This window comes from Zingiber officinale, chromosome 7A (assembly GCF_018446385.1).
Source record: "Zingiber officinale cultivar Zhangliang chromosome 7A, Zo_v1.1, whole genome shotgun sequence".
Classification (NCBI taxonomy): Eukaryota; Viridiplantae; Streptophyta; class Magnoliopsida; order Zingiberales; family Zingiberaceae; genus Zingiber; species Zingiber officinale.
The window spans coordinates 8,595,422-8,622,499 of NC_055998.1; the positions used below are offsets into that span (position 1 = coordinate 8,595,422).

Below are 27,078 nucleotides of genomic sequence, written 5' to 3' on the forward strand. Positions count from 1 at the left end.
TTGTTAAAAGTCTGCTCAACGACAACGCTTTTAAAGTGTTGTCATTTGTAGCGAAGACGACGTTTTAAAAGTGTTGTACATTTTTTGCAAAAACATCATCTTTGCAACGCTTTAAAAGCGTTGTTGTTTTTGGCAACGACAACATTTGTGCGACGCTTTAAAAGCGTTATCTTTTTAAAATAAAAATAAAAAAAATCTATTTATAAAATTATTTTTTTTATATTTTTACAAACTATTTATTTTCTTTTACCATGTCTAGATTTGAATTTGACATATAAAATAATATTAATTAGCTCAGCTAATGATTTCAAACTCGTACCAAAACAATAGAATTCAATTACAAAGTATTAGTATTTACAGGAGAATTCAACTATACACAAACACTAAATAGTTCTGTTTCAAAGTAGATAATGACATTCGAATTTAAAACAAAAAAAAGCACAAAATAGCTAATCGGCCTCGAAGACAACGATCTGCATGCTTACTTCTACTAGATATACTGATCAAAAAGGATTGTCGGCTTGAGACTGGGACAAAACACCTACCACTGTGTATCTGCCACAGAAAACAATACCATCAGTATTATGCAAAAGAAAATTTCACTCTTAAAGTTGAAAACAAAGGTCACAGTTCACACCATACAATAATGAGAAAATTTGGATTGAGAAAGACAGAAGAAAAAAATGGATCTTTGGTAAGTAAATTAGTGCACAAGAAAAAAAGGCAACCATAGCCACACATGATTCTATACATAGAACCAAGAATGATATCTTGGATTGGTTTTATATTTACTGGCTACATTTCTTTAACAGACATATTAATGCTATAAATCACATAGATATATTCTTCTTGCATTACTGAAATTCCTTCTCATTGTCAAATGTTTGACAAGATAATAAGTAGTCCTCGTCTATTGAAAAAGCAACAGTAAGATACATCTACAGAATATATTATTTGTCATTCATTGCATATCATTCTTTGTTTGGCAAATCATATAGCATAAAACACATTCTAGTACATTCACCAGTCATGCTCACCAGGCATCCATCAATACAAATTGTTCTAAACATATGGTAAGATCTCACAATGCATAAAAAAGCGTTGTTTTCTTAGTAGAAGATAAGAAGTTTAAACTATTGTCTTTTAATACCAAAGACAAATAAAAGATAAATGAAAATAAATTTAGCATATATGTTGGATGCAGTGCCACATAGCATGTAGTTGTTGCTCCTATAATGTTGGAAAAGAAAAGAATATATGAACAAAGAAAATTCAAGTATCAGATAATACACATGAAATATGAAATAGGAGAAAAAATAAGATTCAAAATATAAACTAATTCAGCATGCTTACACAACTTCTAGAAAATAAAAGAACTAACATATTCAAGATAAGAAGAATTTGAGCAGACTGAATTCTTAAAAGAATTATTACAGATGAGATAATCATCCAATGACAAACTATATATGCATGTCAACAATTTGCAAGAAAAAGTAGGAAACTCACTTGTTTGTAGTCTGGATTTTTGATCCAATCTAACCTAGAGCATGGAAAGTAAAAACACATCAAGTAAACATCTAGTGAAACAAAAACTAGAGCATGTAACAAAACCTAACCTAATTGCATTATATAAAAAACAAACATCATAGGAACATAAATCACTAAACTAACAAGCATTACATGGAATTAAACTAAAGAAAATGTATTAACTAAAATCTATATAATGGAAGAGACATTTAATCAAACACTTGATGGGCATGAGTCAATGAAATCATAATGTGTGCAAATTGAAACATAGGAGGTCAAATTAATACAAGCACTTAACATTCGCATAAAACATTACTCAATATGAAAGACAACATGAAGAAAAACATAGAACGAAACCTAAAGCATGAAATGAAATCTATATGAAGCTCTAAAATAGCAAAGACTCAATTAGCTAACCTATCAGCATTCAAAGGATTTTCCTATGAACAATAACATTTCACTTTTCAGCTATCCTTACCCCTGATAGACTATTGCGTGGTTTGATGGAAAGAGCTTGACAGATGTTAAGAATTCACAACAGGTTTATGTTTATTTCTTGTTATGACCGATGATCTCGGCTAGAGAGGGGGGTGTGAATAGCCGCCCTAAATCCTTCGCGTTTCTTCCTACGATTAGGGTTAGCGCAGCGGAAATGAAACGTAGAAACGAAAAGGAAGAAAACAAACCTCAAACTCGATGGATGTAACGAGGTTCGGAGGTGATACTCCTACTCCTCGACGTGTCCGTAAGGTGGACGAGCCCTATCAATCCGTCAGTGGATGAGTCCCCGGAGAACCGGCTAATAAGTACTCCTTGTGGGTGGAGAAACCTCGCCACAATAACTTGCAACAGCAATATGGAAATACAAAGAAGAGCAAGAACAAAATACACAATGAATGTACAAATACTCGCTTGCCTTCTCGTCGACTGAAGTCCCGGATGAAGCACCAACTTCACGGACGAATGCCAACAAGCAACTCAGTCGAAGAAGCTCACCCGAAGCTTCGGAGCTCAGCAAAGCTCAAGAGCACAGTAGTGAAGAAACAGAAGCTTCGGACCAGAAGAAGAGTGAGAGTATTATCCACACTGTAGAAGCCCTCAGCCCTCTTATACCTGCATCCACCTGCGAAGAAGAAGCCGAAGACCGTTGGCTCACAACGGATAGTTCTGGACCGATCAGGCTGAAGCCTGATCGGTCTAGGATACCTCTGATCGGTCCTGGGGACCGATCAGAGCTTCCTCTGATCGGTCCAGGGACCGATCAGCATGCATTCCCTTCCTTTTCTCCCGAACTTTTTGCCTTCTAATCGTTGTTTCCTGATCGGTCTGCAGACCGATCAGATAACACTCAGTAGGCTACTGTTTGGTTACTGATCGGTCACCAGACCGATCCAGATACCCAGTGTATCACTGGATCGATCCACTGATCGATCCAGAGCTTGGTTTTTGCCCAAACCAAGTCCCAAACCTTCCAAACCAACATCCGGTCAACCTTGACCTATTGGTACATCATGCTTAGCATCCGGTCACTCCCTTGACCTGCTAAGACTCCCCACCAAGTGTCCGGTCAATCCCTTTGACCCACTTGGACTTTTCTCTTCGTGCCAAGTATCCGGTCACTCCCTTGACCTACTTGACCTTCACAATACCAGATGTCTGATCACCCTTGATCCATCTGGATTTTCCCTTGCCCGGCTTCACTCACCAGGACTTTCACCTAGCTTCACTCACTAGGGTTTTCACCTGGCTTCACTCACCAGGTTTTCCAATCTGCCCGGCTTCACTCACCAGGACTTTCCAACTGTCTGGCTTCACTCACCAGGACTTTCCCACTGCCTGGCTTCACTCACCAGGACTTTCCGAACTTCCTGGCTTCACTCACCAGGACTTTTCCAACTGCCTGGCTTCACTCACCAGGACTTTCCCTTTCACCTAGCTTCACTCACTAGGATTTTCATTCTGCCTAACATCCCAGTTAGGACTTCCCAGTCAAGTATCCGGTCAACCTTGACCTACTTGACTCTTCTTCATTCAACCTGATCAGACCTTGATCAGTATCTCTCCGTATGAACAACTGCACCTGCATTGTCCATGTCTACATGTATTTCTGTATTGTCAAACATCGAAACCATGACCAAGGTTTATGCTTGGTCAACTAGGTCAACCTTGACCTACTGGAAATTGCACCAACAATCTCCCCCTTTTTGATGTTTGACAATACCTTTAAGTTAGGCTAATCCAATAGCCTCAACTTTCCTCATGCCACTAGGTAATGAAACATAAGTTACAACCTTACATTCTCCTTCTAAGAAGGCAACCTCCTTCTTAGATAATGAAGGCCTAACTTAAACCCTTCATTCTCCCCCTATTGGCACACATCAACAAACTCTCCCCCTGAAGAGTAAGTTATCGTTGTTCACAACTTCACTCGTCGTGATCAACAAACTCTCCCACTAACTCCAATGTTCTTCCTTGAACATTCTCTAGACATTCTTCCCCTTTTTAACACACATCAAAAAGAGTGAATCAAGGTCAAGAGTTTCTTCCTAATGAAAGTCTCATACCTTTCATTGAAACCCTTAATTTCCCCCTTGATACTAAATTCAACAATCAACTTAGTGATAATCCCATATCACTCATCCTCAAAAATTTCGACGAGTAAAAACTCCCCCTAAAAGTCAACTCCTCCTTGACTAATAGGTAAAACTCCCCCTAAAGGTCAACTCCCCCTTTGACCATTGCACCAACAATGTCTTGGAGAGTTTCAAACCTTTAGAAATCCAAAACACCAACTCCCAGCTGAAATTTCAGACAAAACAGTCGAAAATCAGCAAGTTGGCACGCGCTGATCGGTCACCAGACCGATCAGCCTTCACTGGATCAGTCACCAGACCGATCCACACTCTCCTGGATCGATCCTAGTGACCGATCCACACTTTCCTGGACCGATCAGAATCCTCTCTGATCGGTCCACAAGTCTGATATCAGAATTTCTGATTTTCCTCCCGAAATTCAGAAACTCCTAGAAAATTACAAAAAATTCCAAAAATTATGAAATTTTGAGGATACATTCCTCATAACATATACTATCAAGGAAAAATAGTTTTCTATGAAAATAACTTCCCTTTTCAAATCTTGATACAAAGTTCAAAAGTCTTTGAAATAGCTCAAAGTTAACTCATTTTGTATCACTTTGCTCAATGATGAATGCTATCACTAGAAAAGCTTCATCAATGTTTTTCAAATCAATTTTGAAATGATTTTAAACCATTTAATTTAGGACCACAATCTTTGGGCTAAATGTACATGACTTGTACATAAGCTTTCCCTATGATCCCCAATTTTAAATTAGGCTCATCTAGGTACAAGAACTATGCACCTTGTTCCTAACTCATCATCCTAATATCTCACACACATCTAAGGTGTATCAAACACATGCAAGTCAATTTTGATGTGAGATATGGGTTTAGGTTATCTTAGGCTAAGGTCTCATGCATTTTCTAAACATCAATTTGATCTCCATATCAAATTGTGTTTTTAACCTTAAATCAATTTCATTGATTATAAATGCAAGAGAAGATGACATGGCATAAAATGATATCATACATAATAACATGTGCCAGTGTCATGATGTCATGGCATAAAGTATGAAACTTAAATAAAGCATGACATTTAAACAACCTAAACATTATCATGACATTTTAAATGATCATAAAATAAATATGATGTCATGACATGGCATATGACAAACAATATATGGCAAATAACATGTAAAGGTATAGGAAATACCTAATTCTAGCCTTAGTTGCCATTTTTGACAGTTTTGATCATTTTGCCATAGGTTCTATATTCCTAAGAGTAATAGACCTAAAATCATATACCAAAGATTTTTAGATCACTATGTGCCAATTGACTCTAGAGAACTCCTCAAATGTTATTGGCACATCCTAATCACCTTAGGAATAGCTTTCCATTTCATTTTCAAGGCTTGATTACACCTTGAAAATTCCTAAAGTGCCACCTTTTGCCATGATTAGATTAACTACCTATTCAAGTAAGGTTGACACACCCTAACTCATCTAGCGTGATGAAATCACGCTCCTAGGAACCCAATACCTATTGGAGCTCATTGGGTTCACTAAATATTCACTAGGGATGACTTCCCTAGCAACCCTCCTAATGACCCTCCTAGGCTTTAAAGCCTTGGTCATTTGGGACTCATCAAGATCCACTCTAGGGGTGACTCCCCTAGTGACCTTGGTGATGGTCTTTCTAGTCCTAGGTCTTGTTCCATAATCGAATGGAACATTGTGATAAGTGGGCTTGACCACTTGGGACTTAGGTTTGTGACCCAAACCTTTTTTGTCCTTGGACATTGGTTTTTGACCCTTAAACCCTAGAGATGACTTCTCCAAGTTCTTAAGAGCCTTTTCCAAAGTATCAAGTCTTGACCTCAATACTTGATTCTCCTTCTCTAATACCTTAATTTTTAATTTTTCATTTTTCTTTGAGGTATTCCTAGGCATGTGTCTAGTTGATTTGGGATTTCTACCTAGGTTCTCCCTAACCTTAGATGAGTTAATTCTAGGGTTGGCTTTCCTAGTGTTATCCTTATCTAGGCTCACATGTTTGGCACCTAAGCATGTGTATAGATTTCTAATGTTATCATGCTTACCATTATTAACAATAGCAATAAAGCTACTAGCATGTGTCTTATTATTATTGCAATAATGTGCCTTAGAGATTACCTTAGGGTTTGCCTTAGCTCCCCCTATCGATGTGCTCGATCTCTTGTCCTTGTGAGGTTGCCTCCCCCTCGGACATTGGCTCTTATAGTGTCCCCTTCGCTTGCATTGGAAGCACACCACGTGCTCCTTGCTCTTGCGTGTTGGGACTCCGGCTTCCTTGACCTTTGGCGTCGGTGGAGTCTTCCTAACCCTCTTTGGACACTTACTCTTGTAATGCCCAAATTCCCTACACTCAAAGCACATTATGTGTAATTTATTTGAAATTAAATGGCTTGAGTTACCTAGGGTTGAGGATGGATGTGAGCTCTCTTCTTCATCCCTTCCGGAGATAGAAGCTTCTTCCTCTTGCTCCATTCTTGAAGAAGAACTCTCCTCCTCTTCTTCCTTAGATGTTGAGTAGCCATCAACTTCTAATTCCTCTCCTCCATGATGTGAGCTACTTGGCTCACTTGAGTCCTCTTTATGACTTGAAATGGAGCTTCCCTCATGGAGCTTGGCCAAGTTGTTCCACAATTCCTTGGCATTGTTATATCCACCTACCTTACACAAAATGTCATTAGGTAATGAAAATTCAAGAGTTTTCGTTACCTCATAGTTGATTGTGGATTGGTGGATTTGCTCCTTGGTCCACTCCTTCTTCTCTAGGGTTTCTCCTTTCTTGTCCATCGGAGGCTTGAAACCTAATTGAACACAACTCCAATTTTCAAGGTTAGTCATAAGGAAGTACTTCATCCTTACCTTCCAAAACGCGAAGTCGTCGCGATCGTAGAAGGGTGGAATTGTGACGTCTTCTCTAAATAACTCCATTCTCTAGCTTGTGCTCCCTTGGGTGTTAATCCGTCGAAGAGCAACCTTGCTCTGATACCACTTGTTATGACCGATGATCTCGGCTAGAGAGGGGGGTGTGAATAGCCGCCCCAAATCCTTCGCGTTTATTCCTACGATTAGGGTTAGCGCAGCGGAAATGAAACGTAGAAACGAAAAGGAAGAAAACAAACCTCAAACTCGATGGATGTAACGAGGTTCGGAGGTGATACTCCTACTCCTCGGCGTGTCCGTAAGGTGGACGAGCCCTATCAATCCGTCGATGGATGAGTCCCCGGAGAACCGGCTAATAAGTACTCCTTGTGGGTGGAGAAACCTCGCCACAATAACTTACAACAGCAATATGGAAATACAAAGAAGAGCAAGAACAAAATACACAATGAATGTACAAATACTCGCTTGCCTTCTCGTCGACTGAAGTCCCGGATGAAGCACCAACTTCACGGACGAATGCCAACAAGCAACTCAGTCGAAGAAGCTCACCCGAAGCTTCGGAGCTCAGCAAAGCTCAAGAGCACAGCAGTGAAGAAGCAGAAGCTTCGGACCAGAAGAAGAGTGAGAGAGTTACCGCACTGTAGAAGCCCTCAGCCCTCTTATACCTGCATCCACCTGCGAAGAAGAAGCCAGAAGACAGAAGACCGTTGGCTCTGGCGGATAGTTATAGACCGATCGGTGGCTGATCGGTCAGATACTCGATCGGTCCGGGACCGATCGAAGCTCTGATCGGTCCGAGGACCGATCAGATGTTCCTTCCTTTTCTCCCGAACTTTTTGTCTTTTGATCGTTGTTTCCTGATCGGTCTGTAGACCGATCAGATAACACTCAGTAGGCTACTGTTTGGTTACTGATCGGTCACCAGACCGATCCAGATACCCAGTGTATCACTGGATCGATCCACTGATCGATCCAGAGCTTGGTTTTTGCCCAAACCAAGTCCCAAACCTTCCAAACCAACATCCGGTCAACCTTGACCTATTGGTACATCATGCTTAGCATCCGGTCACTCCCTTGACCTGCTAAGACTCCCCACCAAGTGTCCGGTCAATCCCTTTGACCCACTTGGACTTTTCTCTTCGTGCCAAGTATCCGGTCACTCCCTTGACCTACTTGACCTTCACAATACTAGATGTCTGATCACCCTTGATCCATCTGGATTTTCCCTTGCCCGGCTTCACTCACCAGGACTTTCACCTAGCTTCACTCACTAGGGTTTTCACCTAGCTTCACTCACCAGGTTTTCCAATCTGCCCGGCTTCACTCACCGGGACTTTCCCACTGCCTGGCTTCACTCACCAGGACTTTCCGAACACCTTCACCCATCGGACTTTCCCTTCCTGGCTTCACTCCCCAGGACTTCTCCAACTGCCTGGCTTCACTCACCAGGACTTTCCCTTTCACCTAGCTTCACTCACTAGGATTTTCATTCTGCCTAACATCCCAATTAGGACTTCCCAGTCAAGTATCCGGTCAACCTTGACCTACTTGACTCTTCTTCATTCAACCTGATCAGACCTTGATCAGTATCTCTCCGTATGGACAACTGCACCTGCATTGTTCATGTCTACATGTATTTCTGTATTGTCAAACATCGAAACCATGACCAAGGTTTACGCTTGGTCAACTAGGTCAACCTTGACCTACTGGAAATTGCACCAACATTTCTCACTCAGGAAAATAATTGAGTCAGACATCTAGGAAAGAAATGGATGAATATCATGGCAGTTGTTAGACAAAAGGTTTCAAATTAAGACACAAGTAATCTTCAACCAGACCTCGGATAGCTATAACATCATAAGATGAGTCCTATGCTATCATATATAGTTCTTCCTCTACCTGGAACCTTCTAATTTTCATTGATTTAGTTTGTCTAACGACAAAGTCAATGATCTTCCTTGAACATGAACTAGTATCTCTCATATTCCTTGTTTATTGAAGCTACATCTAATTGATGCCAGATAGTAGTATTTCTTTATTTTATCTTTTCTAATCATCCTACTTGATATTACTAACTTTTCATTCATGATATTCCAAACTCTAACCTGTATAGTCTTACAGAATTAGCCAAGGATGACAGGAAAATGGACGAGGAAGCAACAACCTAGCTTCTAGCTTAGCTTACAATCACCTTAACAAAATCCTTTTTTCTAGAATAGTTGAGAACTGCCCAAAACATACAAAAAAATTTGGGGAAAAAACACACATATCTGAGTGATATGACCACATATCTGAGTAATTTAACTTACGACATTTCCATCTATCTCATGAAGTACTACATTCCCTCCATCAGAAATAAGATATGGTCTTACTTTATCCAATACTAACTCAACATTTTCAGCAGTTAGGGGAAACTCTACTAATCGATTTGGTGCAGCAACTGATTTAACCACTGCAGCAAACATTGGCAACAAAGACTGTCAGCTTTATCACAGAAATCAACTAAATAAGAGAAAGAACAAACATCCTTTCATTTTGGAAAATATGATCAATGGGTGAACCTTAAGATATTTAACATGAATTCATGGAATTATGGTAGGTGTAGAATATCTTCTAAGCAAAACAACAAAACACGGGAAAAAACCAACCTTGAGGCGGAGAGGATAGAGCGGTACAAAAGAGGCAGCGGCAGAAGAGCATGCGGCTTCCATGAAAGGTGAGGGATTCGTCAACATCGAGGCTCACATCATATTAACCAAAAATCCAACTCCTCTGTTCTCTTCTTTGTCCTTCTCTTTACTAGGTAACCTCCTGAAGAAGTTAAAAGCGGCGGAGGGCGTCGTCGTCGTCGTCGTCGGTGCTTGCTGTTGTCGCCGCTGGAATCAAGAAGAAGGGTGGGCTATGGAGGTCTGGCCGGCGGCAGTGAAGAGAAGAAAGAGCTGTCGACCGGTGGTGAGGAAGAAGAGACGGCCGACAGTGGGAGGTCGCGTGCCCTAGCCGCGCGAGAGGAGATGTCGTGAACAGAAATGAATCACCAGCACTATGTCGTCGCATGGGTAAAAGGAAACGAAGTTTTCTCCTCCTTTAATCTGGGTCGTCCATATTGTGATGAAGATGGATGAAGATCCAGCCGTCAGATCTTGACATAAGCGGTCTAAATCACTTAAGATTGAGATGATAACTTGACAGTAGACAACGTTTTTTAAAAATCGTTGTCGTAAACATTAAAAAAAGGCTAATAGACAACGCTTTTTACGAAGCGTTGTCTTTAACCCATAAAAATCACTAATAGACAACGATTTTCTTATTAATACACAACGCTTTTCACTAAAAGCATTGTTAAAAAAAATAGACAACGCTTTTTTAAAAAAGCGTTGTCGTTTAAGTGTTGTAGAATCACAATTTTCTTGTAGTGTCTTAACCTTTTGCTCCATACAGAGGTCTTTTATATCCCTTCATTAAGGCTAGAGGTTCAAGCTCAAACCCAACCCACATCACATGTGTTGTTCCAATTTGCCTCCAAGAAGCATGGACATAAGACCCAAACTCATGTCACATGAGTAGGCCCAACTCATCCACAAAAGGCATGGCCTATTAGCGCTTTTGTCATGACAAATACTTTTCATATTTGTCATTCACCTGATCTAATCAGACTTAATTTCTCTCTCTTTAAAAATCTCATTGTCTAACTTATTTTTATATCTTTAAGATATACTTGTAGTATGTGTAATCCAATAGATTTTCAGTTATGTTGGTCATTCATAATCAACCATTAATTGTGAATCAATCATGAATAACACCTAGTAGTATATTATAATTTCAAATTGACCTTAAAGTTACAGTTGATTTTAGAACATATTTTGAACCATAAGCAACTATAATTATCAATGTGTATATTCCTTTCACTCATCTTATATTTACTTGGTTTAGGACATTGTCTATATGTTAGTCCTCACTAGACTGACTATGTCAGACCTAACTCAAGTTGTAGGTCCTTGTCATATGAATTTAAATTACTCAAGAACATACATACAAGAATATCTTCTTCTCAATGTATTTACTTTGGCTAAAGATTTATTAGTAACAATCTTGATAATAAACCATAGGGTATACGTCTTTTTATAGGAGTGGTGAATCATCTTTTAACTATTCAAATATCTTTGAGTATATTGACTTATACTAATCGTCTCAGACCTACCTCTTTTAGGAGCTATTATGCTAAGATGTCAAAGTATAAATCTCTATAACTAAGATGACTTAAACACCTTAAGTCTAAGAAAACTTACACTCGAGATGTAATGAAATCTTCATAGACATGTAAACAACCACATGAAGTCTCATAGCAGATCATATCTTATGAACTAGTTACCCTTAACTAACATCCACATGTTAACTCTCAACGTCCCTATATTTTCAGTTAGAGAGCATTAGCTGCTTGGATAAATCAAGCAATATAAGATGTGTTAGTCTCATAGAATTGATGATTTCTAATTCATCAATTCATCAACTAAGAAAGATTTTAATACATATATAATTACATATGATGAAATACTCACTAATTGTGATTCAATCATAATTTCTCTCATTGCTATATATTGTATTATGAACTTCATTAATTAAGTTTAAAATTGAATCACATATATATAAATGCATATCCAAATAGTAAATTTTATATATCAAATAAATAAGACAACATTTAAGGTGATTGTCTTTAGGACATCTCTCAAATATAATAGAGGTGAGAAAAGGGAAGGGAAGGGTAAATAAGGGGAGGGAAACTGTTAATCTCATTTAGGAAAGAGTGAGTTAAGGAGGTGAAGGGGACAAAAGGGTAAGCTTTAACCTTGTGATCTGGAAAAGAGGTAGAATTCCTTACATGCCAATTTGGGGTGTAAGGATGGGGAAGGGGAAAAATATTTTATTCTAATTTTACCCCCTATTTAAAATATTAATTCCCAAATGTGCTCATCTATTTTAGGTGTCTTGTCTGTTTGTGTTATTGCTCCTCATGCAGTGTGCTTCGTTCGACGAAACCGCTCATATTCCATGACATTGGCATCAACCCTCGCCACATATCTCTTTGAGGATGGGACTCAGGAGGATAGGGGCAAATAACCCTAATATTTGGAGATAACCAAATTCATTTCAAGAATTCTCTACTTGGCTATATGTTGATTGCCTCTTATGCATTTTTTGTATTGACTAACATTAGAGATGACAATTTCTAATCCGACACGAAAACACGACCCGAAGCAAACATGAAAAAAAATCATATTAGAGTCAAGTCTTATTGTGTTCAGGTGGGGTTCGGGTCAACATGATTAACATAATTAATAAATGTGTTAGGTTCGGGTCAACCTGAAATGACCCGATTACAATCAGTGAATTCGTTTATAAATATTTCCGAGTCAAGTTTAAGTCAGATTCTGATTGAGTTCGAGTTAAAATAAGTATATTTTTATAAAATGAGTCTTTTCAGGTCAGATTCAGGTTGAGTTCAGATTAAGATGAACATGTTCTTATAAATGGATCATTTTGGATCAGGTTGGATTCGGATTGTGGGTCATTTCAGGTCTGGTTCAGGTCAAATATAGATAAATGGATCGGATTCGGGTCAAACAATTTGACTCCAAATATTAATCAGGTCGGATTTGGATTTCGATATTCTAACTGGTCAATTTACTAGTCTGAAGCCCGCCAATTCAAATTTGACCCAAATTGCCACCCCTAACTAACATAATGGGTTTCTATGCTTGCTTCTGGTAAGAAGCGGTCCCATTTTCTGGAGGGCCTATTTTTTATATATATATTTTATAGCAAAGTTAACCCATGTACAAAATTTAATTAAAAGGACCTGCTTATAAATTATAAAATATTATGGACTTTTTTTTTATAAAAGTGTCAAAAAAATAACCACGCAGTGGATATTTCTTCCTCCACCGTCTTCGCTAAACCTAATGGTTCCGCCTTTTGCTCTTCGCTGAAGGATCGACAAGGACGTTCTCTTTGAACCTTCCCTATGTTGGTGCAATATCCCTTAGGTCAAGGTTGACTGGTTTGACCAAGCTTGAGTCTTGGTCATAGTTTCGATGTTTGACAATACATGTAGACACATGGACAATGCAGGTGCAGTTGTTCATATGGGGAGATTCTGATCAGGGACTGATCAGTGTGAATGAAGAAGAGTCAAGTAGGTATACCTGACTGGATGGAAATCCTGGTGAGTGAAGCCAGGTGAAAGTCCTAGTGAGTGAAGCTAGGCAGTATGAAAATCCTGGTGAGTGAAGCCAGGTGAAAGTCCTAGTGAGTGAAGCTAGGCAGTATGAAAATCCTGGTGAGTGAAGCTAGGCAGTATGAAAATCCTAGTGAGTGAAGCTAGGCAGATTGAAAACCCTAGTAAGTGAAGCTAGGTGAAAGTCCAAGTAGGACAAGAGAGTGACCGAATACTTGGCATGAAAGAAAAGTCCAAGTGGGTCAAAGGGATTGACCGGACACTTGGTGAGGAAGTCCTAGCAGGTCAAGGGAGTGACTAGACGCTAGGCATGACGTACCAACAGGTTAAGTTTGACCGGATGTTGGTTTGGGAGGTTTGGGACTTGGTTTTGGGGAAAAACCAAGCTCTGGATCGATCAGTGGATCGATCCAGGCTCTGGATCGATCAGTGGATCGATCCAGACCTTTCTCAGCGAACAGAAAGCCTCTGGATCGATCAGTGGATCGATCCAGAGGTCCCAATCGATCAGTGGATCGATTGGGACGCTGCTGCTTCGCGCGATAAGCGCTAGATCGATCCGTGGATCGATCCAGGCATTTTTCCAGAGCATAGAGGCACTCTGGATCGATCCGTGGATCGATCCAAAGCCTCCCCGATCGATTGGGAGCAATCCAATCGATTGGGATTCGACCGTTGGCGTCGTTTATAGCTGTTGGCGTGCGATTCCTTCAGCATCTCTTCACCGATTCATTTCAGATCTTCACCAGCTCCTCCACAACTCTTCTCAAGCTCGAGATCGCCAGTTCTTGAAGGTTCTTGGAGGCTCTTCCAAGTCAAGAGGCGGATCAAAGCAAGAAGAAGAAACTAGGGTTAGGGTTTGTGCACTCATTGTAAGCTTGTAAGCTTGTATTTCTTTACTACCCTTTCTTCTTCTTGTATTGAGTCTTGTAGGGCTTCTCCGCCCTTGGTAGTTACCATAAAGAAGAGTTTCATTAGTGGAGGGTGCGTGCGTTGTGTGGATCCTTGGATTAGTCACCTCCCTTGGAGGTGGATACCAAGTAAAATCCAAGTGTTAGCGTGTTTGTATTTGTTTCTTTGTATTTCCGCTGCGCATCCTTGAAGAAACAAGCAACGCCGAGCAACGAGAACGCGAAGAGCTATTCACCCCCCCTCTAGCTACTTTTCGGTCCTAACACCCTAAACTGCTAAACTTTAAGAATTTCCACAAGAGAATCAAGGTAAATTCTCTGGTCTTCAATTCTTCCAGTTTCCCCTCTAATTGGACTATCGTATCTTCATATATATGAATCATATTCCTTCTTTTCCTTCTCATATGTTTTACTCAGCATGTTGTTTTCTTCCATGATAAATGTTATCTGCAAAGTTGCTTCTCATTTTATAAAATGAAGTCCCTATTGCAAGATTTCTAATTGTACAAATGTGAAATACAAGATATCATACTCTTAACTTGCAACTTATCAGCTTGTTGAATTTTACCTATCTACCTTACATTCATGTGCATATATGATTAAGTTATTCATACTAACCTGTGATTGGAGTTTGTCTCTGTCAAAGTAAAACAATTTCTCAAGGTACTTTACTTCTTTCTTAGAGTGTTGAAGCTGCATAGATATAGCCTCTTTCTCTGAAGTATCTGCAATAGGTTGTATCTTTAAATGATTCATTTTATGCTCATGTGTTGCAAGCTCCTCAGAGAGTATAAGATTGATTCTGATTATATCTTCGTTCTCATTTTTAAATTGATCAGATTTGTTTTTCAATTGCTCAATAATTCCTTCTGGAACTTGTACTATAGAAAGTATTTCTTCCAATTGGCTCTTTTGAGTTGTTACAACGATAACTGAATCAGTAGCTTCTTCCAATTAGCCCCTTTCTCTCTGCTTGTGTTTCTCAATAGCTTCATGGAGCAGGGATTCATTTTCATAGAAAATTACTTTATAGAAAATTGAGTTGCAAAATTAACATTTTATAATACATGCTTGTCTAATATCTATAATAAGTGGTTGTTTGAGAGTTTTTTTTTTTTTGTAGAAAACTAGAATGTCTCATACTAGGAAGAATAAGTGGAAAAAAATAAAAAGAGTTGAAGAATTTATTGAGTCTCAAAGAGGGGCAATTACAGATTTGTTGTCAAAGAATCAAAAAATTCATCACTTGAAGATTTTGTTAATGAAGAAAAACAAGAAAACAATGGTAATGAATTACATGAAGGCTTAGCCATTGAAAATGATATAGAGGGAGATGTGAATGAGATTGAAGGCAATGAAAGCGGTATTGACTTAGACTTTAAAAATAATTATTCTGAAAGTGATGATGATGCTATTAATGAAGTGAATGAAGAACCAAGTTCATCAATTCCACTTGACATTTTTTATCCTAAAAATTAGGAGAATTTAGATCCCAAGTGGAAGGATCAATTAGTGGAAAAGAGCCCTATAAGAGATGTATTAATAGGGAAAGGTCCCAAAGATAGATCAAATAGACGATTCTCTTCAGATTTCTATATTCGGATTTTGCCAAATGGTCAAAAACACCATAGAGATTGGTTGGTCTATTCAAAAGCACTTGATAAAGTATTTTATTTTTGTTGCAAGTTGTTCAAAAGGGGGCCTCAACCAAGTCAACTAGCAAATGAGGGATAATGTGATTGGGGGCATCTTAGTAGCAGACTGAAAGAACATGAGACAAGTATCAAGCATATCAATTATTATACTAGTTGATTTGAGTTGCGTATTAGGTTAATGAAGGGTACAACAATTGATCATGTTATTCAAGATCAAATCAAGAAGGCAAAAGAGCAGTGGAGGAAGGTATTACACCGATTAATTTCACTTGTGAAATTTTTGGCTAAACAAAATATAACATTTTGTGGTAGTAATGAGAAACTTTATGATGATAACAATGGAAATTTTATGGCTACTGTTGAGATGATTGCTGAGTGAGACTCAATGATGAGGGAACATATTAAAAGAAATACGCTATCATTATCTTAGCCATAAAATTTAGAATGAATTGATATGTTTGTTAACTTCTCATATAAAGAGTTCTATTCTTGAAAACATTAAAAAAGCTAAGTTCTTTCCTATAATATTTGATTGCACTCCTAATGTTAGTAACCATGAGTAAATGACTTTAGTTATAAGATGTGTTGATGTTTCTACAAGCCCAATAAAAGTAGAAGAATACTTTTTGGGATTTTTAAAAGTGGATGATACAACATGACAAAGCTTGTTTGAAGAACTGCAAAATGTGTTGAAAAGTTTTGATCTTGATATTGATAATATGAGAGGGTAGAGATATGATAATTGGGCAAATATGAAGGGAGCCACCAAGGCATATAAAAAAAATTGTTGGATATAAATCCTACAGCATTATATACTCCATGTGATTATCATTGTTTGAATTTAACACTTTGTGATATTGCAAATTCCTGTGGAAAAGCAAAAGACTTTTTTGGAATAGTACAATAGATTTATATAATATTTTTTTCATTCTATAAAGAGATGGAAGATTTTGATAGATCATGTAACGATAAAAGGTTTAACTCTCAAGCCATTGTCAATCACTCGATGGGAAAGTCGTACTGAAAGTGTAAAAGTAGTGGTACTTCAAGCTCAACAAATCATAGAAGCTTTACTTCAAGTTGTAGAAGAAAAATACATTGACTCTAAAATAAGAAGTGAAGTTAAGTCTTTAGCAACATTTGAACGTAGAAATTTTGAGTTTTTAGTGGGTATGATTATTTGGTATGACATATTGGGTAAAGTTAATATTGTTAGCAAAAGCATACAATATGAAAACATGGACGTTGCTATGACCAAAATTAAGGGGTTAATTACTTCTTTTGAAGAGTATAGAAAATATGGATTTGGACAAACTATCAATACAGCAAAAGTACTTGCTTCAACAATGGAGATTGATCCTGTTTTTCCTGAAAAAAGGACAAATATATAGAAAAAGATATTTTGATGAGATTACATGTGAGTCTTCGAAACTACCTCAAGAATCTGGCGAGGAAGCTTTTAGAGTTCATTATTTCTTGTTCATAGTAGATCAAACAATTGGGTTTTGAAGAAAATGTTTGAGCAATATGAGGAATATGAAGATCTTTTTGAATTTCTTTTCATAGCTGAAAAGTTGAGTTCATTAATTGATGAGGACTTGAAAGCTCGTTGCAAGAATCTTGAAAGAAAACTATAAAGAAAAAATGGTACAAGACAAGATGTTTCAGATTTGGATGAAGATGACTTATATCAAGAATTGAAAATAATACAATATATTCTACCAAAAAAACAAGTGAAATACTAATTTTTTTTTGCAAAGAATGAATTATTTCCTAAATTCATTCATTGCATACAAAATATTATTAACTATTCCGGTGGTTGTCGCATCTGCAGAAAGATGTTTTTTCTAAATTGAAGTTGTTGAAATCTTGTTTGAGATCGACCATGACCCAAACAAGATTGAATGTATTAGCTATGATTTCGATTGAGAGTGAGTTTTTAGAAAAATTTAATTATGAAAAATTGATCAATGACTTTATAAATAAAACTGTAAAATACCGAAAATAGGCAAATATTGATAAGGGAATTTTCTGGAATTTTTAGAAATTTTTCGAGAATTTTTCGGAACTCGTATGGATGAGTTTACGGGGATAAAAATGGGGTCCAGGAAAGCCTGTTTGGGCTACTCCATTTAAGTGAGGAAACGTTGATTTTTCCTTTTTATTTTCCTTTTATTTTTCTTTATTTCTTTTTCCCCATTTTCCCCTACCGTGCGGTTCCCTACTCCCTCGCCGATCTCTCTTCCTTCTTCTCGATCCTTCTCATGTTCTCTCCCGATCCAGACGAGGATCTCCCTTCCCCTTCCCATTTTTTTTTACTCCCGAGCCGCATCTAGGTGCCGCCGTCATCTGAGGTGATCGGAGCAGCTCCGATCCACTGCCGGCGCACCTGTGCCCTAGCACCCACCGTGATTTCTTCAGCCTTAGTGCTGGTCGCCGGGCAAAGTTTCCTTTCCACTGCCCTAGCGACAACGGCCGGCCGAAACCCTTGTGCGCCGACACCGACTCCTTTCGATCGGCCGACCTCCCTTCTCTTCTTCGAGCGCCGGCCACCGGATTCCCCGAGCCACTGCCGGCCGAGCTCGTCCCTCTGCCTAGCACTGGTGCCCTAGCCGTCTTCACAGCCGCTCTTCTCACTGCCCGAGCCGAGATTACGGTGACAAGATGAGGCTGAGCGCCGCTGTCTATGAGCCCTAGCCGGCCAACCGCGACTCCCTCCTTTTTCCTCCTTCCACCTCGTGCCTCTGAATTGGAGCGATGGTGATGTTCCTCTCTGCACTAGTGCCGGTAGTCGTTCTCTTCGCTTCTGCCAAGTGCCACCGACCCCTCTTGTGACCTAGGCTCCATCTCCTCTTCAGAGTAAGGGGTTTAAGTAAGGTAACGGTAAGGTGAGTTGGGTTGATGTTTGATCCGTAAACTCCATTGCTTGGTCTTGTTCTTGATTCATTTAATTCCAACAATAAGGTTCTTTTCTGCAGGGTTGTGTGATGTGGATCAACTAGCAAGGTTGGGAAGAAGGAAGTTGGATGTTTGTTTGGGTAAGGAACTGAATCCGATTAGACATCTAGTTGATAATCTTTAATTGATTTTGAATTTATTAATCTGTTGAGATTGGAGATTTGATTTCATTTCCAGTTGTGGATTTAACTAGAGTTTAGTTACAGATTTAGATTCATTAGTAATCATTTATTTGAGGAATTGTTAAGGTGGATTATGTTAACAGAAAATGATTATCAGGTGTTGGATAAGTTTTGGAAGAAAAGGGTGAGGTCATAAGATTGGATTTATTGAGGTTTCGGCTTGCATTATCCGATCTACGATAAACCTAAGTGTTGATTGTATATTTATTTAAGGGTTTTGATTTGAGACAAGAGCTCTGATTAGAGGACATACAACACGATCTACATTGGAGGCGGGTACCTCTTGACTTATCTTTTATGATATTGTCATCTGGATATGCATAGTATTTATAACTACAAGCAATGAACATGTTTACCTTTGGTATGTCACTGTTTGATATCCATAGCATGTTAGGTTTGTTGTCTGTGATGTATCCGTGCTTATATCTCGTGATTTGTTGCCATGAGAATCTTAGTTTCTAGAGTGACATACCATGCTTTACTGAGGTTAGGATTAGGCTCTGGATTTTTGTTTCTGACATGTGTATCCAAATTATTTGATACTTAGGTTTTTATGTCATACCTGGATTGTGTATTTCTATTGGTATATCATATATGATTCGTGTACCTAGACTTTGTGGCTTTGATCTGTGCATATTGTTGGTACATATGCTATGGAAGGGGGATATGTTTAGGATCTAGGTTGTTATACCAAAGAGGACCTGTATACCCTAGATCCGTGGATTTGACCTATTGATACTGTGGTACCCATATTATGTATATATGGATTTTTCTATGCTGATCAGGATATTCCATACTTATTATGTTCAGGACATAGGTTTTTGATATTTTATCTGACCTGTGTACTCTAGATTTTGGTATGTGACCATCGATTTTACAGTACTCATTTTATATATATGTATATGGTTATGTTGATCAGTTTTTGCTATGCTTAGTGTCATGCATCATGATTGCATGCTGGGAGATTGTCGGCTCCACTATGGTTGAGCCCATCGCCAGTTACATGTACTGCACACACCACTACTCATGGATTAGTGGTTTATCAGGCAGGTGTGTGGCGGTTCTGCTGTTTGGCTCCGTTGGTCCGGTGACTCAGCGTGGTTCCGCTCTGTTTGGCTCGCTGGCATTTAGTGTAGCAACGTAGTAGCCGGCAGATGGTGGACTCTGTTTGGCTCCGTTGGTCAACGTGGTAGCCGGCAGAGATATCCTCCCCGTCATTGTGTACCGGGAGATGAGAGCATTGAGCTCCCCCATTTATGATTTGGGGTCAGAGGACAGGAGTACTCCGACAGCATTCCGTCCACTCGGTCACTGTTCAGGAGTAGTGATGTTAGAGTGCACGGTCATCACATGCATTGATTGTATTTATTTGCTTGTGTTTGCTGCACTTATATGCTGCATTTTTGTGGATGCATTTGTTTGACATGCATACAGGAGACATACTGCGTATCGGTTTGATGACCCTTTAGTTCAGGATAGGAGTTCCTGGTACCAGGTTATTTATGGTGTCGCTTGGAGCATCCTGTTTGCTGGTCCCCACGTCACATCAGAAGACATGTCGCTGTCTTTTTGCTGTTTTATCATGGTATATGATATGTGAGTTTTTGGTTCTGTGTTCCGGTTTTGTTTCTGGAAATGTTGCTTTGCTTATTGTGTAAGCCTAGCCGGCTAGCAGTTTTCGTTTTGGGTTGTATGTGTTGTTTTTTTTTTCCGCTGTGTTTTTAGTTTTAGTACAGCTGTGTAGGCTGTTAAATATATATATAACTGCGTAGTTGTGTGTATATTCCAGCCGCTTGTGGCTGATGTATATTTTGTATGTAGAATTGCTTCAGATTGTCACCCGTACAGGGGAGGTGCTGCCGAAATTTCTTCGGACAGGGACTCCCTCGAGGCGTGACAAAAACTACAAGAAGATTAATTTTTCATAATTAATTTTAATAATTCTTTTTCATTTTCTAATACTGAGTATTAACAACATTGAATATAATATTTTTAGGCTGTGTTTGGTTTGGATGATAGTGATTGATTAAGGTAAAATTCATGGGTTTGTCCCATGTTTGGTTCGATTTTAGATAAACTGATTCACTCCTTCCAAGAAAGGATAAAGTTGTGTTAAAGCTGTATAATTAAACCCACAAAAAAAACAATGACTAATAATCCACACTTTATATCACCTCTTTTATTCCCAAAATAACCTTTGCCCTACCCAAAAAGTTGAGGGTATTTTGATCATATTAAGAAATCTCATTCACTTAATCCTAGACATAAAAATCAAACGAAACACAACAAAATTTTATCACACATATTACACATTCTCATCTATCATTATTTTAGTCACACATTTACTTATCATTCAATAATCTTATCATTCGTACCAAACGTAGCCTTATTATTATAGATTTTAGTTTATGTGTTCTGTTGATGAATTATTATATAGTAACAATTTTATTATTTTTTTATCTAAATTTAAAGGACCCATTTTTTTTACATCAGACCTTTCACAGTCTAGGACCGATCATGCTTCTAATTTGTCCGTAAGATATACTACTATGTGTAAATTGACTGATAGAGTGATGGAGAACAGGAGTTTAAAGCAGTCTTATCAGTAATTGAGAAGTTATCTGTTTCAGTTGTGGTAAAAGATCTTCGTCACAGTGAAATCAGGCTACTGATAATGTTTAAGACACGTATAACTTTGTGTAAGACTTGCTATTTATTGTATTTCACTCTTACTATTTTTGAACATGTTCTATGTATATTTGTTCACTCAGACTTCAAAAGAATGCATATTGATTATTATTCTCTTCTCAATGTGAATTTTTTTATTTAAAAAAAATCTAATTTATATTTATAAAATAAATATTAATATAAACAAAATCAAATCAATGGGTAAGTGAGGATATTTTTTTATAACTTTATATATTTAATTTTGTTCTTCTTCCTTTTCTTTCCAAACATGATAATACATATTATTTTAATAAATCTTCTCTTCCTCCTAAATAAGAAAAAAATAAATATTTTTCTATCCTTTCTTTCCCTAATCTTCCTCTCATCCCGACCAAACAAAACTTTAAATTATTCGGGGCCCGATAGTATTAAGAAGAAGCTGCAGCTCGGATTTATGATAGGAGAAAGAAAAAAATATGAGGAAAAAAACACGGGCAAAACCAATTAATTACTTGTAAAATTTTAGTTTTTTAAAATATTTTCTCAAATGCTATTTTTTTCAATAATAAAATTAACAGATTTATTATTTTTTATATATTTTAGATTAAAATGAGTAAAATATAATTATATTTAAAATTTTAAAATAATTTAAACAAAGATAAAAAAATGAAATAAAACACTTAAAATAACGTACTATTTAATAATAAGAATAATAAACAATCAAAACTTCGAACAAAACATGTCTACATTTATAAAAATGAATAGGTCTAAGAAAAATTAACAGTATTAAATTTATATGAAGAAATTAAATACAAATTGGAATAGCAGAATTGTTAAAAATCCTTTTACTCCATCATTTTTTAAAATATGTTGACAGATGACATACGCATGACATAACAAAAGATTAAAAAATAGCATTAACTCTAAATTAACATACGCCTAATAAATTATTATTTTTATTCTAGTGATAATTTTAATAATGCTCTCTTGCTTTTTATTGGATATACTATTTTATTATATTAACTTTTGGCCCAAGTATTAAAGTTGAATACAGATAATTCAATTTTATGGGTAAAATTTGAAGGCAGACGATTTGGGAGGATATATTTGCAACTTTGCCCAAGAAAATTCTAGGACTAATTCCTCACTCTAGGCCCAAGGAGAGAATGATCTCGGTGGAGAGAGAAGGGGCGTGGAGAGGAGCAACAGTCTTCCGGTTCCCGGCATGACGTCTTCCTTGGACAACTTCGGCATCGATGGTGATGACATCTCTGCCTCGGTAGCAGGAGGATCCGGAATCGCCCGCCCCTTCGATGATGGCTATCTGGGTTACGACCCCCGCCTCCCCTCCCAGCGCTTCGACGCCTTCTCCACCTTCTCCCCCTCCGACGACGCCGACCCCTCCGTCGATCACCTACCACTGGGTTCCCAAGGCTTCCCCGCCGATGTAGCCTCCAGCGCAGGCTTCGGACTCCAGCCCGAAGACGTCCCCATCCATCACCACCCGGCCTTCGGCGGCGGCGGTGACAGTATCCCCCCTTCCCCTGAAGGTTACGGCTTCTCCGCGGAGGCGGCCCCCTTCGCCAACGGAATGTCATACGGAGTTGAGAACGGCGAGATCTTCACTTCGGATGGACCGATTCTTCCAGATCCGGACGAGATGCAGCTCGAGGAGGGTTTCATCCTGCGGGAGTGGCGCCGGTAAGTCAGTTTTCTTCTAGATCTAGCCAAACTTTGTTTCACTTGCACTTGTTTCTTGGTGCTTAGCTTCCTGAGGTCGTTTATACTTATTCCGATGTTCATAGATCGGTTCTTTTGACGAATAGATATGTTGTTACTCGTATTTCAATGTTTTATGCGATTCTCTAGATTCTTTATATCTTACTAGAGTGGATCTGCATTATTATTATGCGACTGAAGGATGCTGTGATATATCGTGCCAATTGCTTGCTTAATTTAATTCTATGTTATACTTCCTGGCTTCATCCTAGCAGGTGCACTTTTTTGTCGATATGGTCATAAAACATATCTGCACAACTATAAACGTTATGTATAGCGAGTGAGCTACAATCCAATATGTTTAATAACTCTTCCCGGATTTCCCCATGGTGCGATGAGATTGACACAAAATTTTATCGAGTATGTGCAACACCAGTCGGATCCTGGTAACCTGGATGAAATCCTAGTCTGTCTGTCTTATAGTCGAAACAATGAATTTAGCAAACTGTCATTCATGTAATAAATTACTGAAGTTATTTGTGATCAAAACTTAAGTTATCTGTTTGCCCAAGTTTCTGGTCTGAACGTTCTCTAAGGTTAATTCTGTCCATAATACAGATGGAAACACGAGTTATTAACATGGCTCAGTTGATTTGGAGTTATATGACATCAAGGTTAATCTTTAGCTTCTCTCATGTGCATACTTGCTTTTGAGTGTTCCAACGTTCAAGCGTAGCTGTGTAGGGTGTGATTCTACTTTCTGACCTTCGGAGGAAAAGTTGGGTTTTTGAATTGATTCGCTCTTATTTTTGAGTCTGGTCACCTGCTGATTACAGCAACAACACCGTTGTTAGAGAAGAAAACAAGAAACTATTGCTCAGCACTTGGTGAAGTTCGGGTTCATAGTACTGTAAAATCTTTGGATGTGACTGCCTACCAGTTCAGCTGTCTCTATTTCTTTTTGTTAACAAGAAATCACTTGATAACTGCACAGACCGATAAGGAATTCTTATTATATCCTTTTGGGTTCATCATTATGAAATATTTAAGGATTAGTTATTATGATATGCTTCAAATGTAACCTAGACGTGGAGAAATTGTGACATTTGTAATACTTAGGTATGGTTGGTTGGTTGGTTGAACATAGGCATTGAGCTGTTCTATATTTGACAGAACCCTGCAAAAAACTTGATAGGATTTCAAAGAGTAACTGTTGGTCAAACATTGTATTTTATGGCATTTGACACACGAGGCACTTATGATTCTCTATAGCACTTGTGATGGTAAGCGCTTGGCACAGATGGTGAACGTATGGTATTCTATCCGAACTGGGCAGGGGTTGATCCTAGGGTTTCACCGCCTGTGGAGGCTCACCATGCGCTTACCACCTGTGCTCTTGTTGAATCTCCCTCCATTCGACGTGGGCCGTTGTAGAGGGGCATTAATGTGGTGCTTCCACATTTTTTTCCCCTTTCTATAGCACTTGTGATGTTTAAGATTTCCATTGTTCTCTATCACTGTCATGGAAGTGGGGAAGCAGATCGAAAAAGAGGGATTTTAGAGTTAAGAAATTTAGTGAAACCATAGTTGCAATTGTGATCTCCAAAGAGAAATTGATATCCTGAGTTTCCTTTTTTAAGTACTGTTTAAAATTAAAATGAGGATTTCCCTGATTATAAAGATAAAAAATGCTTGTTAACAAATTGATTATACAACATGGCATTCAAGTCGTTGACAAAGCAGCAAAGGCAGGCAATCAGATGCCCACTTGTTTATTGACCTTTTCAATTACATGCTGTACAAGGGTACTTGTAAAACTGGTACTTTTTGATGGTTGTCCAATTTTTTATTTATATGGAATTAATTTTCATCACAACTCTGCGACCAATGATGTGATAGTATAAAATAATCTCTGTAGAAGTTATGCAGTGAAATTTCCTGTTAGAGTTTTTAAGTACACTAACACTAAAAACAGGCTGCCCATGACTTCTCTCTCAATTCTGTCTTGAGTATTGGGTATGTCGCTCCAGCCTCTTTTACATATGACTTGAATTAGCCTTTATTTATTACATATTTCTTCAGTCATCCAACATGGTAATTTAGGAGACGTGTAGTGACCAATGATGCATACTTTTTAAGACCTTCATAATCTACTCAAGGCAATAATCATTTGCTTATGGCATTAACCAGGTCTTGAGAGTTTTTTCCTTTTACCCTTACTAGGTGAACACAAAATGCATATTCTATTTTGTTGGTATACGCTGATATCTATTAAAACTTCTACTTGGCATTTGTTTCTGACGCATTATTTCCCAATAATATTGTGAATTTTTTCACATATTTTTTTTTGCAGTGACTGTCTGGTAATAAGTTAGATAACATCACATTTTTTTTTTCGCTAGCTTTCATTCGAGGCACCTACTATAATAATGCATCACCATGATTTTATCATCTTGAAAGCTGAATCCATTCTGCTAATTACTTTTGTCATAGATCTATCAGTTTCGTGAATTTAGAATATAGTATTCCATTGAAATAAAGCTATTAGTTCCTTTACAATAATGTTTTGTGCTAAATTTGCATCACTGTTACGAGCTTTAATGCATTTGAAGTGTATATATCATCTTTTAGAAAATTTATGCAAACTTTTTTAAAAAATAACCAGACTAGGAATTTTTTATGTCAATAATCAATAGTTCTTTAGTTAATCAGCTACTTTTTTACCCTATCTTGGTGATCCTGATTCCTGAGCATTTTTCTACTTTCAATTGATATGTTAAACATCAGCCAAAATGCCATCCTTCTCGAGGAGAAGGAAAGGAAAGAAAAAGAGCTGAGAAATGAGATCTTCATTGAAGCTGAAAATTTCAAGAAAGCTTTTTATGAGAAAAGGAAACTAAACTGCGAAACAAACAAGGTCCAGAACAGAGAAAAGGAGAAGGTAAGCAGTTTTATTCATCTGCTCCAACGCCTTGCATCCAAAAATATAGTCTGAAGCTTGCATTAAGCATTTACGGTAATTGGCAGCTGTATATTGCCAACCAGGAGAAGTTCCACGCAAATGCTGATAAACAATACTGGAAATCAATTGCGGAACTTATCCCTCATGAGATAGCTAACATCGAGAAAAGAGGGAAGAAAGACAAGGATAAGAAGCCTTCAATTGTCGTGATTCAGGGACCAAAACCTGGAAAACCCACTGATCTTTCAAGATTACGCCAAATCTTGGTAAAGCTGAAGCATAATCCCCCACCTCACATGAAACCCCCAACACCGCCGGCTTCAACAGAAGCCAAAGATGGAACTTCAGCTGCAGGGAAAAAGCCAGCTTCTTCTGCTAGTGATGCCGAAGCTAATGGTCCTTCAGTTTCAGCAAAGATAGATACATCTGCAGCTGAAGGGCAAGCAGTCAAAACACCTGAGCTAGTGGCCACTGCCTGACCTTCACTTTAACTGCTCCACGTCTTGAGTGTCAATTAGTGGCAAGCAAGGAGTACATAATTCATATATTTGTCTATCTTTGCCTATTCATGAGGGTTGCACAAAAGATAATCTCCTTGCTCCTTTATTATGATATTTTGTCTATGATCAGGTTTCTAGGACTTCAAACTTCACTCGTTGTCATCACTGTCCATGTCTGCATTTTGGTGTATTAGATTTTATTAAGCCGAACATGTTGATGTTGCAACAAAATTTATCAATCTGATTATGTAATCGTAA

At 38.1% G+C, this 27,078-nt stretch overlaps 1 protein-coding gene across 1 annotated transcript; it reads left to right on the forward strand.

Annotated features, from left to right (window-relative positions):
* The first annotated feature begins 22,766 nt into the window (after positions 1 to 22,766).
* Positions 22,767 to 27,078, forward strand: LOC122000917 (clathrin light chain 2-like). Its single transcript, XM_042555420.1, has 3 exons — positions 22,767 to 23,340; positions 26,146 to 26,299; positions 26,386 to 27,078. Exons 1-3 carry the CDS (start codon positions 22,865 to 22,867, stop codon positions 26,797 to 26,799), a joined length of 1,044 nt encoding a protein of 347 aa, XP_042411354.1. The 5' UTR covers positions 22,767 to 22,864; the 3' UTR covers positions 26,800 to 27,078.